The sequence below is a fragment of the Pseudonaja textilis genome, chromosome 1 (assembly GCF_049901715.1).
Source record: "Pseudonaja textilis isolate UNSWEBS1 chromosome 1, rPseTex1.2, whole genome shotgun sequence".
Lineage (NCBI taxonomy): Eukaryota > Metazoa > Chordata > Lepidosauria > Squamata > Elapidae > Pseudonaja > Pseudonaja textilis.
Window position 1 is genome coordinate 204,218,236 of NC_141990.1, and position 15,138 is coordinate 204,233,373.

At 33.0% G+C, this 15,138-nt stretch overlaps 1 protein-coding gene across 1 annotated transcript in view; it reads left to right on the plus strand.

Annotated features, from left to right (window-relative positions):
- LOC148127996 (low-density lipoprotein receptor-related protein 1B-like) overlaps positions 1-15,138 on the plus strand; it is a 363,162-nt gene that overhangs the window by 151,545 nt on the left and 196,479 nt on the right. The window contains exon 3 of the mRNA XM_087925379.1: positions 14,781-14,918. Within this exon, the coding sequence (XP_087781505.1) occupies positions 14,781-14,918 (138 nt within the window). The remainder of the gene's footprint in view (positions 1-14,780; positions 14,919-15,138) is intronic.

A 15,138-nucleotide genomic window follows, 5' to 3' on the forward strand; every position in this document is an offset into this window, starting at 1 on the left:
ATTATTCATGTGTATGTTAGCTCTAATGCAGATCTCAACTTCTGTATCATTTATAATGCTATAAAACCTGGTGTGAAAATATCTGCAGAGCTTCTGTAATTAAGATGGAAAAAAAATATAGATGGTATTTATAGAAAACTGTACATGAGCACTTTTATGAGAATGACAGTTTCAGGATATTCTATATTATATGTACAAGGATGTACAAGTAAGTAGTCCTTTTGAAGGTACTCTAATGGTCTGTTCTCTGAATATAGTAGCTGTGTGCTGTTGTGCAATTTACTTCAGTTGGGGAAGTCTAGAATGGCTCCTGGTTCATCAAAAGAGACGAAATTCCCTTCATCAAATTAAATACATCCTGTATTGCCTGCAAACATATATACTTATAACTTATACTTATAGCTTATTATATTTCTACTAACATGTACATTAGTTTCTTCATCATTATCACCTTTGCAAGTGATTAATAGGTTTCTTAAAGTTAAGGAATGACCATTTACATGTGTCAACCTCCTTGTTTTACAACAGATGTAAAATCCTGCTTTTAGTGTGTTACATGAAATCACAAGAAAAGTCAATTGACTTTATTTTAAAGTTGCTGTTGAAAAGAACTTTAAAATATTAATTATTTAAGCATTCTGCAAGTTAATTTTTTGGGAGGTTGGGAAGGAGATGGGGATACATTTCCATTGATGGAATTCAATCAGAAAAGCAAAGAAGTAGCAGAGCAACTATCAGGGGGACATTTTTTAGCATTGAGGTTGGCCATTTGCAGAGTGAGCAAGCTAGCATTATGGGAGCCCACAATTCATAGGTGGAGACCAGTGGTGGGATTCAATTTTTTTTACTTCCAGTTCTGTGGGGATGGCTGGTGGGGATGGTGTGGCTTGGTGGATGTGGCCCCGTGGGCATGGTAGGAGAAGGATAATGTAAAATCTCCATTCCCTCCCCACTCCAGGGGAAAAATACTGCAAAATCCCATTCCCTCCCCACCCCACTAACCTGCTTTCCAGCTCCATTCTCCTGTGCAGGGCAACAAAAGAAGACCCAGCTAATCAGCTGGGACTCGGGAGGCAGAGAATAGATGGGGGCGGGGCCAGTCAGAGGTGGTATTTGCTGGTTCTCCGAACTACTCAAAATTTCTGCTACCGGTTCTCCAGAACTGGTCAGAACCTGCTGAATACCACCTCCGCTGGAGACCCTCATCCAGTGCCCCAAAGCTTCAACCAAGGATAGATATGGATCTGCCTTATAACTATATTTACAGGAAAACTTCAGTCTGTTCAGGACTAAAGGGATTATTAAATCCAAATTTATATTAGTTCCATCAGTTGTCCTCATTTGCATCATGACATTATGATGCAAGTAATATGATTTGCAAGTATGTAACATGTCATAAGATCTGATGCAAATAATGGAAACTGGCAGAACTAACGTAAAGTAACACCTGGAGTATTTTGGATGCAATACACTTCCTTATTTCAAGGTGCTGACTGGATGAAAAATTGATAGGTGTTATCTGTAATCTCTAAATAGGGGACTGTTAAGTCAAAATTTTACCACACTGAAATACAATATATCAGCTTCAGGTTATGCAAAGACATTTTTTGGGGGGGGGGGAGGGGTGGTGAAAAACATACATATTTAAAATGTGCAGAATATCTTTGACTTAATTAACAACGTTTGAAAGTATTTTGCAATCAAAGTTCAGTGGTGCATTCTAATTTTGCAACTAGTAATCCTAAAATAATGCATAAAATGCATTCAGAATTTTGAAAAGCCCTGAATTTGCTTAGTAAGGCAAAATACATTCTCTTGTGATTTCTTATTTGTACCTTTCCAAATGCCAAGCAGCTTTTTTTTTACTAACGACGTTACAGTTTGATATTGCTTATTATTATCTAAGCTTCATTCATGCCAATGAGACATTTTGTAGTAATATGTAGTAATAAGACTGGTGTATTGCAAATTTTCATTTTGTGGCAGATAATTTTGGAAGGGAATACTTTTTCAAAAGTATTGGAAGTATTCTAGTTTGAGGGGGCATTTTAAAAAAATGTAACTCAATTGTTCAAAGTAGATTTTCAAAGAGACCCATTTTAATATTGATCTTCTAAGCAATCTTGACTTTAACTGTTTATAATCATAGCAGTTGACATTATCATCTTCTTCTTCTTCTTCTTCTTCTTCTTCTTCTTCTTCTTCTTCTTCTTCTTCTTCTTCTTCTTCTTCTTCTTCTTCTTCTTCTTCTTCTTCTTCTTCTTCAAATCTGTATAAAAGATTTAAGTCTCATTAGTCAACAAAAAGTAACAAAAAGTAAAGATATATCAGTAATGAGAAAATATGATGGAACACATAACGATCTCTAGAAGAAATGCATTTTGTAAGTTATATATTTGAACATTTGTCTCTCATTAGAGTCCTTTTTCACAGTCTCCTGATTTTCAGCCTGGTATCTTAACCACGTCAACAAACTAGCTCAGGCAATAAACAAGGACACTGTTAAAAATTATTCTCTCTTGGTTTCAAATATACTTGGTTTCAATATACAGTGGTATGCCACTGCTTTAATTGTTTTATCATTTTGTTTATATACTATATATTATTGCTAGTTGCTTTGCAACTATGACATTTATGAGACAGAGAGAAAGAAGGAGTTAGTGGTGAGTGGTGAGAAAACTAATCTTTTGGTCATACAAAACCCTAGGAGTCAAAATATCAAACAGCATTTCTAAATAATGTCTACATACTGTGTGAATGGCCCATGAAATGAGTCATATAAAAACTCAAGTTTTTACAACTGAAGGTGTTTATGGCATTGCCAGGGATCTTGAAGTTATGATATATAGCTGAATGAAAATGCCAGCCGAATGTGCGATTAATGTTAAAAAATGAGTAGGCCTGCTGATACTTGAAAAAGAGAAAAAAAAACCCAAATAGTAGTTAAACTGGTAATTATTAATTGAAATCCTATCTAACTTGCAGTTACACACTTCTGGGATCAAGCAATTTAGAATCACTCAGGCCTGCCATTTTCACCGCAGAAGGGAGAGCTGGTTTAACCCTAAGGAGACCTTCCATATTACATGTTAGTTGCCATTTTGTTCAATTAAATGGTGGAAAGCTCTTTCATGGTTGAGGTAATCCACACACTCTGCAACATTATTTCTGCAGTGTAAACAGTGATGCAGGTATGATTCTATCAGATATTATTTAATAGCATCTGAGATTAACCATTCATTTTCAATGTCTTTCTTAATGACCTAAAAATAAAAGTTGTGGTTTTCACAGTAGCCAACATTTTCAGTGGTCTGTTCATTAGTTTTCCAAGATCCCTTTCTCTGTGGTCTGTACCAGTGTAGTTCCGTATTGGAGATTAAATTTAGGGGTGGTTTTTGGTTTATATTAGCTCGTCTTTACTTTTATTGAACATTTTTGCCATTTTTTAAAATAAATATTTTTATTGTTTTGTATCACAGATTCCATTTCTATATTGAACAGTGTGTTTTCTAGATGTCCAAAATCTTAAAATATAAACATTATCATAATCATGTACTTACAAACATATATAAGATAATATCAATTGTTATTCGAAAGTATACTATCTTCCATATTAACATCAGTTATATAACCATCAAAATATTTACTAGTCAAATTTTCTTTCTCATGTAATCTATATTTTCACTTATCTAACCTCTGTATCTATCTACTAAGCATTTGTAGAAAAGTTCCCATGTTATAAAATATTCCAAATCTTCTTTTTCTTTAATTTTTAGAGTTAACCTAATCATTTCTGCACATTCCAGAATCTTTTTGATTATATTATCATCTGTAGGGGTGTCTTCATTTTTCCAGTATTGTGTGTATTACAATCCTAGCTGTTGTAAGAATATGTAAAATTAAATATGTATTACCTTTATTATAGTTTTCTGGTAGTATGCCCAACAGGAATGTCTTAGTTTTCAAGTCTATGTGTTGTTTTGTCATAGTTTCCAGCCATATGTGAATTTTCTTCCAATATTTATTTGCTTTGGGACATGTCCACTACAAAAGACCTGGTGTTTGGTTACATTTCTAACATTTAACAGATTTGTTTTTAGACATATTTGCTATTCTTGCAGGTGAATAGTGCCATCTACAAAACATTTTATAGAGATTCTCTTTATACGCTGTTGACATTATAAGTTTATAATTTCTATTCCATATTTTTTGCCACCTGTCCAACTCTATTGCATAGCCAAAATTCTTAGCCCAAATTATCAGTTTCTTTTACTTGTTCTTCCTCCAATTTAATGGTTAATAAATAATTATATATCCTCTTAATTAATTCTACATCTGTTCCCATTATAATCTGATCTAGCTCATTTGGTTCATTATAAAACCCATACTCCAACATTTTTGCCATTTTAACATCCAGTTTTCCTTGTTTAATTTTTTTCCTTTTTTGATGAGATAGTGGGAGCCTTTCATCGTCCCCTTCTAATAGAGATTTCTCAAATATAGGTTGTGCATATGTGTGTGTTATGTATACTGTAATTCTACAAGTTTATTTTTAGACAATGAGTGGGAGAAATTGCAACAGGAGGACTGGATTAATATGTCCAATCAGTTTATAAGACAAGGACTTTGAAAGGGAATGCAATCTTGGTAATTAAGCTATGAATAGCACTGCAGAAGAAATAAGAGAAGAAGTAAGAGATTTCGTACCCTTCACTCAGATCTCATTGAGTCCTAACTGTATAATGTAGGCTTAGCTGTTTTCTAACCATTCAGGTGCTGATCCCAACATAAGCACTCTTCTCAAGATGATTTGAATTAGTCACTTAAGCAAAACTCTGAAGCCCCTAATTACACTTCAGCACTTAAAAGCAAGAGGCTTGAATCAATGCACTCTTTTGATTGGACTTTGGAAACTTTTAGTTGTTCTGAAATGCAGTCAAACAAAAAATCCCACCTTGAGCTAAAATGTTTCCTCCTTCTGCAAATGTATCCATGAAGCTATTTCTTTTTCTTGTTGCAAATAAGTGTTTTCTATCTTGAGATTTATCTTCATGCAGATGATGGAATAACATGCAAATCTAATGATTAAACTGCAGACATGTTTTTAACTTTGCAGACAATAGAACTGCTCTTTGACTCTTACCTGTAACATTGTTTGTTAGAGTTACAGCTAACATCATTGTCCACTTTTATTTATACCCATTAATTAATAAAAATCAGATGCAATACCACACAGTAGGTAATTATTTTATTCAAAGGATTTGTGACTTATTGTAATTACAATACTGAAATTATCAGAAGCAAGTTAAACAAGAATATTATTATAAACAGCAATATATGATACAAAACCAAATAAAATTAAAGTTTTTAGATTACTTTTTCATCAGTACCTGTCAAAATTTTATCGAAATCAGTCCACTTATCATAGATACCTTCTGTTTTAACATCTTTATCAAATCTAGATTGTATTTGCAAATATGAAAACCAATTCATTTTTACACCTTGTTCTTCCAACACTTGCATAGATTTAAGTTCACCCTTTTCATTCAATATCTCACCATATGTAACTGTTTGTTCCTTTTTATATATTATTGGATAGGAAAAAGCTTCAATAGTAGATAACCATAGTGGAATTTTAAAATAATATTGCTTTTTTATCTTCTCCTAGTTTAGAAACAATGCTTCTCGAATATAATGTCTTCTAAAATACCCCTGTGTTTTAGTTCCCTTATACCAGAGGAAGGCATGCCACCCTAACAGCAAGTCATGTCCTTCTAAATTCAAAAGTCTAGTATTCCTTAGTGTTATCCACTCCTTTACCCACATCAGACTAGTCACTTGGTAGTATAATTCCCAATTGGGCAAAGCAAATCCTCCTCTTATTCTTGCATCTTGTAGCAATTTAAGTTTTATTCTTGCTTTCTTCCCCTGCCAAATGTATTTTAGCACTATTTTGTTTAAATCTTTAAAAAATTCTTTCCCTAATCTGATTAGAATTGTCTGGAATAAGTATAAGATTCTAGGCAATACACTCATCTTAATTGTAGCTATTCTCCCAATCAGTGATAATTGTAAATTTTCTCATTTTATCAAGTCTGTCGCAATCTGTTGTTTAAGTTTAAGATAATTAACCTCCTTAAGCGTGCTACATCATGATGATATGTGTATCCCTAAATACTTAACCTTATTTGTGATCCCCAAAACTTCTTCCAATTCTTTCTTTCGTCTTACTAACATCTTCTTTGCTAAAATCTTTGTTTTATCTTTATTTTCAAACCTGCTACTTTCCCATACTCTTCTATCTTTTCTATCAGTTTGGGTGCTGACTCCAGTGGATCCTCTAATATAAATACCAGGTCATCTGCAAAAGCTTATAATTTATAATCTTCTTTTTTTTAATTTTCATTCCTTTTATTTCTTTTTCTTCTCTGATGTTCCTATTCAGCACTTCCAGTGTTAACACAAACAACAGAGGCTACAGTGGACAGCCTTGTCTAGTCCCTTTTCTTATATCTATAAAGTCTGTTAACTCTCCATTTATCAAAACCTTTGCAGTTTGTTAATGATATATCGTTTCTATGTCTTGAGTAATTTTTTTTTACCAAAGCCCATTTGGTCCAATTGTAACAGCATAAAACACCAATTCACATTATCAAAGGCTTTTTGTGCATCTAAAAATATCAGAGCCATTTGTTTTTCGGGTGTGCCTCATAGTATTCCAGTGTATCTAAAATTATTCTCATATTATCTTTAATCTGTCTCTTCGGCAGAAATCCATTTTGATCAGGGTGAATAAAATTGTTTAAGTATCTTTTCAGTCTTTTTGCCAGAATTGAAGCAAAAAATTTATACTCTGAATTTAATAGTGATATTGCTCTGTAGTTTTTAACTTGCTGTGGTTCTGTGTCCTCCTTCAGTACAAGTGTGATATATGCTTCTGACCATGTTTTGGGTATTCTCTTCTTTGTCATAACTTCATTCATAACTTCTAATAAGTAAAGATTCAATGTTTCCTGGAATGTCTTCTAAAATCCCACTGGCAAACAGTCCGGACCTGGTGCTTTCCCAATGTTTTGCTTTTTTAAAGCTTCTGTTAATTCCATCATTGTTATGTTACTCTCTAACATTATTTCAATATCTTTGGATATCTGAAGCAAATTTGCTTCCTGTAAGTATTGTTGAATTCTTTCTTCCTGAACATTCTCTTGATGGTACAGTTTTCCATAATAATCTTGAATAATTTTTTTCTTCTCCGCATTTCCATAGCATACATGTCCTTGTTTGTTTATCAATTGATTTATGCTTCTCGAGTCTCTTTCCTTTCTCAATTTATATTCTAGCCATCTGCCTGGTTTGTTTGCATCTTCAAAATAGTTCTGCTTAGCATTTATAATTTTTTTGTGCTATTTCTTCTTTTTCCATTAGCCCCATGTTATGTTTAGTTATGTCCATTTTAATTTTAATGTCCTTTTTTGTGGAAATTTCTGTAGTTCTTTTTCCAACTTCTTGTAGTCATTTTCCAATATTTTAAACTTTTTTTCTGTTTTATATTTCTTTTCCTTGTATAGTCCATTATCGAGCCTCTTGTATAAGCCTTCATTGTGTCCCAGAGGTTCTGTAATGATGTATCATCTTTTGTGTTTTCTTTAAAGAAGAAAGTCAATTCTCTCTCATTTTCTGTTTAAAGTCTTTTTCCTTTAATATCATCTTATTTAAAATACATCTAGATCTCCTTTTTTGTCCTTTCCATACAAGTGTCATTGGATTGTGATCTGCCCAGGTACTTGCTTCTATTTCAACATCTTGTATGTTAGAAAGCAATTCTGTTGACATCTTGTATATTAGAAAGCAATTCTGTTGACATCCATATCATATCTATTCTAGACCATGATGCATGTCTATTTGAATAAAAGGTATATTGTTTATTTTCTGCATTTCTCTCTCTCCATGCATCTTTTAAGTTTATCTCATCTGCCATTCGAAAGAAGGATTTTGGCAATGTCTTTCTAGCTTTCTTTGCTGTTTTTTGTGTTTTATAGTCTAATTTGTCATTTATTATTCCATTAAAAGCTCCCATCAGACAGATATTAGCATAGTCAAGTTCCATTATTTTCTTATGTAATTTCCTGTAAAAATCTTCTTGGTTATCATTCGGAGTATAAGTTGCTATTAAAAGTATCTTTAGATTATTGTCCATTATCTCCACCATCAAAATCCTTCCATCATCATCTGTATATATTTGTTCCACAGGGAGTGTATCTCTAATGTATAATGTATAGCTGAATTCAGTCCATTTATACTAATTGTAATCAGTTTTCTCCCATCCATTTCAGACTTTATAAGATGGATTTGTTGCTCTAGTAGATCTTGGTTCTCGTTGCTCTCTGGGTACACCACCTATGGCTTTTTCTTCTTTTTCAATTACTGCTATACATTCCTCTTGAAATTCAATTAACAACTCTTATTTTCTTGTATCTTCCTCCCTTTCTTTGAAATATTCCAGATAGAATAACTCAGCTTTTTCAACTGTACCAATTCTGTGTCTTTGTTCCTGCCAGGTAAACATGAGACCTTCTGCTATCAGCCATCTGTAATTTATCCCTCTCTTAAGTAACACTTTGGACAAGAATAAATATTTTCTTCTTATCTCTCTCACTCTTCTTGGTACCTGTTTCAGTACCACTATTTCTTTATCTTTGTACTTTAGTGTTTTTTCTCTTGCTGCTTGCAGTATTTGTGATTTAATTATTTTCTTAATAAATCCGATGTGAATTTCTCTTGGCAGTTTATTTCTCATCACATATCTTGTATAGACACGAAAAACCTCATCCCTTCCATCTATCATCTTCTCTTTAGTTACCTTTAATGCTTCTGCCAGGATTTCTGTCATCATTTCAGTAAGGTTTTCACTCTTTTCTTCTTCTATATTTTGAAATCTAAGATAGAATTCTGATCTATCAATTTCCCATCCCAATGATTGCAGAGATCTGCCCTTGTCTCTTTCCACTTCACTCAGTCGGGTATCCATATCTCCAATCTTCTTATCTCTTTGTACATCTTGTTCTTCAATTTTCTTGATTCTGTCCTTGTATTGCATCATCATCTGTTGAATAGTTTCAATTTTCTCAACTGTCTTTTCAGTTCTTTGCTCAATATTCGTTCTCTTTTCAATATTATCTGTTTTTACTTGTATCTTTTGAATTCCTTGCATAATCATCTGCAGTGTCACTTCTTTCTCCTTCTCTTGTTGTAACATCACCTGTATTGATCGTTGTCCTCCAGATAGTAAGGAGGAAGAAGTCGGGATTGAAGAAGCTGAGGCTGGTATCTTTCTGCTCATCTTGGAGTACTTAATAGAAAAATTGAGAAGAAAAAGCAAGAGCAGCCAACTACCACTCCAGTAAAAAAAAAAAAAAAGCTAAAAATAAAAAAGGGAAGGGAAAAAAATCTTCAGGCACTTGAATACCTTAATCCAGTTGGTTCTAGTTATGTAGAAAAAAAGAAAAAGAAAAAAAGTAAAATGGAAAAAGGATGAAAAAATAAAAAAATTAGGAATTTTTTTTAAAAAGACAAAAATCTGTGTATTCCCCTTGCTAAAAAGGTAGAACAAAGGGAGGAGGGAGGGGAAAAAAGTAGTCTTATTCCTGCATCGAAGGACTCAACTCCAAATATAAAAAAACCAACTGGGTGGGGGAGTAGAAAAAAAGGGGAGAGAGAAAATGCAATTCTGTCAGTAAGCAAAGCACTGCTACTAAATGTTCGAGGCTCTTTACTAAATAAAAAAAAACAAAATTTCCAGTTCTGTTTTCAAGGTCACTTCAATCTTCTTTCTTCAATTTCAAATCCAGACTCCATCTATCAGTATTTCCACAGAAGAGCACCTGCAAACAATCTACATGCTCTTCCCAGTATCTTTTCAATGGAAAGCACAGTGTCCTTGAATGTAACACCAAATATATCAACAAGAAAGAAAGGAAAACAATGTATCCAAGCCTCCAGGTTCCCTTTCCTTTCCCTTCCCCTCTAATATTAAAACCAGGAATAAAAAAATAACAAAATAAAAAGAGTCTAAAATTATTAAAGAGAAGAAACAAGAGAAAAAATTTTTGTTTCCAAAAAGTTATTTTGAAAGGAAAAAATTAAAAATTAAAAAGGAAAGACCAGTCCAGTTTAAAAATCGAAAAGTTTTTACAAAAATCCAAAGTTCTAATAAAAAGAAAAAAACCCTTCAGGTTTAATTTGTGCTTAATCTCGCCTCTTGAGCACTTTTATCTTCACTTTTAAATTTAATTTTTAGTCTTTTAGGGTGTTCTCTTCAGAAAAAAAATAAGTAGAAAATTATCTCACCAAACTGACACACTTTCTTTCCAGCTTTCTTCCGTTCAGGAGCTGTCCCAGCTTCAGCAGCTTTAATGGCTGCCTCTCTGCCACGGGAAAAAAGGGCTTCTCCTGGATCTACCAGGGACTTTGCGATGTCCCTGGGATTGACAGGATGTGCCCTCCTCAGTCACCTTCTCTACAGGACGGTTTAGGTCCATTGGGACCGTCCTGCAATGGAGATATCAGCAGCGATCTTAGAGCTTAAAGATTGCATGCTGTACCGCCACAACACCAGTTCCGCCCTCTCAGACAATTCATCATATAAATTGCCTTACGAATTCAGATTGGTTGCCATTTTCTTTTTTACATGTTTGGTGTAGACCTCTGAACATTCAGTCCAGCAGCATTTTTTTCTGTAAAAATATTAATAAAAATATTGTGATTTGACCCTAGCGACTGACTTTTGATGCAACCTGTATATTAAATAGTTGTTGATAAATCTCAATCACTGAAAGGTGTTGAGATTTGAATGTAATAACTGATAAAACTGCTGAGGTTTGAAGATGTGTCATGTTCTGCCTATGTTCCAGAAAACTGTATGACATAAGCAGTCTTCTCTTAATTTATTTGCCATAAGCTAAATAAATAATAAATTTTGATTTATTTAAGGACCAATGAAATGGGTAGACTAATAGCAAATAAACAATTGTCGCAAAGTTGTGACACTGAAAGCTAATACAATTTAATGAAAGGGCATAACAACTCTACAGATTATTAAATCTCTAGGAACAGATGAATGAAAAACGAAATTTCTTGACTGAGATGAACATTCTGGCTACCACAAATAATCTTTGGTCAACCACTCATTGAGCTATTTTGATGTATTAGCTGTTTAAAGTTTTCATATATATTTCTGTAAAGAGAAAAATAAGAAAGCGCTGGTAGTTTGAATGTGTTCAGTAATGGAGATTTAGGAATTGATACTTATTTTAGTAAAAGGCTTAATAAATTAAAACTTCATCGCTCTATAAAGTGCATGGAAATTATACTTTTATCCATTTCAAAAATCTCCTTTCATTGCTTCTTTATGGGTTTGAATTTATTGCCCAAATACTCTATTCTTCAGGAATATAGCATGTTCATTTCAGCCTACACGTATGAAACATGGATTTAATGGTATTTGTGTGGATTAATCTTTCTAGCTTAAGTATGGTGCTACTTTGCCTTAATTACAGTCATTAATCAAACATCACTGTATAACATTGCAGAAAGATACCACGGGTGTTTGACGTTATGAAATTGCTGCAGAAATATTTTCGTTTGGATTGCTGGTTGCTTTTAGATATTATGTCAGGTATCTTGCGATGGGTTAGCTTTCTTCAAAAGTGCAAGTAGCTCCAAGAGCTTTACTCATGCTGTGATCCAGCCTCAAGTATAAAACTGAGGTAGCTATGTCATACAGGGGTTAGCAGGTTGGTTTTTGTATATAACTATTGACTGGGACTAGCAATGTGAAGCTGATAGTCAAAGCAGGGCAACTGAAGTACATTTCTCCCATAATTTACTTCAGTATTTTTTTTTCATATTTGCCTAATATATCTTGCATAGAATATCAATTGTATGTCTTCCTTTTATAACAATACTTTTTATGAAATTTTAGCAGTAATAAAAGATAATCTAAAATGAAACAAGAAAAGAAAAGAAAGAAAAAGTAGAAGAAGGGATAGGAAGGGCAGAAAATTAAAAAAAGAGATGGAAAGAGAGAAAACCAGAAATAAAAATATGAAGGAGGTTATTTCTTATTTTCTTTACACCAATTACAAGTAAACTTAATATCTCTCTTCCCCTTTAAAGTTACATTACATAGATCACTTCTTCCCATATCTCTTATCTGCTGATTCCATCAGCAAAAATAGTAATGGTTCTATTCAATTTCACCAAAAAGTCCTTAAAGGATTTCCAGGATTTTATAAGAATATTTGTTATCTTATCTCTGCTCAAACAAGATCATTTGATATTCTTTTCTTTTGTGCCAATTAGCTGACATTCTTAATCCTTAATTTGACTTTAAGGTGCTATTGTAGGGCATGGTTGCCATCCATATTTTCTTCTTTCTATTGTAGAAATTTTTTGAAAGTTTCGATAGCGTACTTTTTTGTTCATCTCTTGACTTAATATCTGCATTTCCTCTCTATTGTGTATCTCTCTTATTTTCTGCAACCTCTATTTTGTTTTGCAAGACTTCCACATTGACTTTAATTTTGTTTACTAATCTATTCAGTTATCCTATAGATTCTTCCATCTTTTTTCATTGAAATCTCTTTTAAACAATACGTTCACATAAGCAGACATTGTTGCTGTTGTTGTAGATGTGAATTTTTTCCCTAGTTCCTTATCCTTAGAAATCTTTCAAATGTAATATGTATTTACTGTCATCCTGTGTCAACTTCAAAGCTGTGGTTTTGCTGTCATTTCATTTTTTCTAGTAATATCATTACATCAAGAACAAAAAGAAAATATTTTTTTCTTTTTTATCCTCTCTAGTCTTTATGACTTTGGTCTCTTCTAGAACTCTGTATTTCCATGATCACATGGTCTGTTTCAAATTTATTTTATGTCTTCATTTTTCAAAATTAACCAATTCTGTCCTCATTGAAAGCCTAAAAAGTCTACATTCCTACAAAGGTATTATTTGATTTCTTTAATTAAAAAAACCCAGAAGTCATAAGATTTCAATTTTAATGGATTCCTTACTCTGTTTAATAAAATTTATTTAACTATTATCAGGTATTTTGCCATAAATCACAAATTCTTTAAATTGCTATATAACTCTTTGCTTTGAACTGACATGGAGGATCACTCACCATCAGTTTATTATGATTTGCTGCTCAAAAGATCTTTATTAGCATTAGAATAGTTTTAATAGAAAAGTGCTATAGAAAATAAGGTTTAGTGAACTCAATGTCCTTATAGGCTCCACTGCAACTTGAACCTGTCATTGTTCCTGCATCTTTCAGATTCACAAATCAACCCTAATCCTGTGTTCTACTTGCAAGGAACAGCTGTCCAGAGCATGTGGGCAATCGCTGTAGAGGCTCTGTTGACCCAGGCACATTTCCCAAACATTAGTGTACATGATAGGATCATCTCTTCTCCTTCGGAGATGACTTAGATCACCATTGCTTCACCCAGAATATCCCCTGTAAATATATTTAATTTGCCCTATAATGCCAGTTGATAATATTATATCCTACAATAAATATCAAATGGCTTGCAGACATAGCAGGTGACTTATGGAACTAAAGTAATTCAAGCAGTTAATGCAGAGGTGGTATTCAGCAGGCTCTGACCAGTTCTGGAGAACCGGTAGCGGAAATTTTTAGTAGTTCGGAGAACCGGCAAATACCACCTCTGACTGGAGATTTTACAGTATCCTTCCCCTGCCACGCCCACCAAGCCACATCCACAGAACCCAAAAAATAATGCATCCCTTCACTGAGTTAATGGTCATTTTATCTGCAAATGGTAGGACTAGCATTATATAACCATATTCAGTTTCCAGAACTCCCTGCAAATTAATTCCATATTTTGAAATCTACTTTTTCTTCTTTAACAGATTAATGTTTATAGACAGATATAGATATAGATGATATAGATATTATAGATCTAGATAGATATAAGAATTAATGTATTTTTCTATATAAACTTTGCATTTGAATAGAGAGTATGAGAAGTTATGTAGAGAAAAAAATCTTCATAATAATAATTTATGCTGCTTGCCAGGATTTGTCTAAAAAAAACAAAACAATACACATTTCATTGTATGGATACCCAAACTCATTCAGACCCATTCTAAATCTCAACCATTGTCTGGGAAAAATAGAATTAAAGCAATATTTTTATAAAGATCTTAAATAATAATTTGTAAATATTTTAAAAATGTTAGCAGCTATGCCTGTTTGTGTGTGGTGTTTGTGTGTAATAATGTCTGTTTGTTGAGATGATATTTTTTATATCTTCTCTGAATTATTGACTCATGCTGGCTAATATTAGAACCCCAAGCTCTTGTTGTAATTATATTGAAAAATAATAATTAAATAAAGTTTGCCACAATTTAATCACTGTCCTTAATTTTGCCAGATATAAATTTCAGCTTCTTTAAACTTTAGGAGAAAGTAAGTCTGCCACAAAAGTGATAAATTGTGTAGTTTTAAAATAATCCTGTTTAAGCAGTTGATTTTCCTTTAATTATGTTAATCCTTATTAAGAAACTATAATTCTGCTAGTAATGCATAGAAAAGCTGCATGGCAGAACTAATGCATAATAAAGATTGTAGCTAGCATAAAAGTGGGAACATTATGCAAATACACGATTGTACAGTATTTTCTTTATATTAGTAATCCTTGTGCATCCGAACAGAATTAAACTGCTTATTAATTACCCTTTTCTATTATTTTAGGTCCTGAAAAAATAGAATTCAAGTGTCCCCTGAATCATATCAAATGTACTGGCTCAAACAGATGTATTCACATGTCTCAACTCTGCAATGGCGTTTATGATTGTCCTGATGAGTATGATGAAGGAGTGCACTGTCGAGGTAAATGACTTTGGGGATATGCAAAGAAAATGCCCAGATACTTTACAAAATAATGTCCTATATATATGAATCTATACCAGGCTAGAAACTTTCCTTTGCCTACTTTTCTTTGTACCACTTATAAAACTGCCATCCTTGTCATATCACATTTCATAATTTAATATAGGAATACATGTGATGTAGTATAGTAAGCTGGATTCCCAAGAGGGAGAAGAGGTAT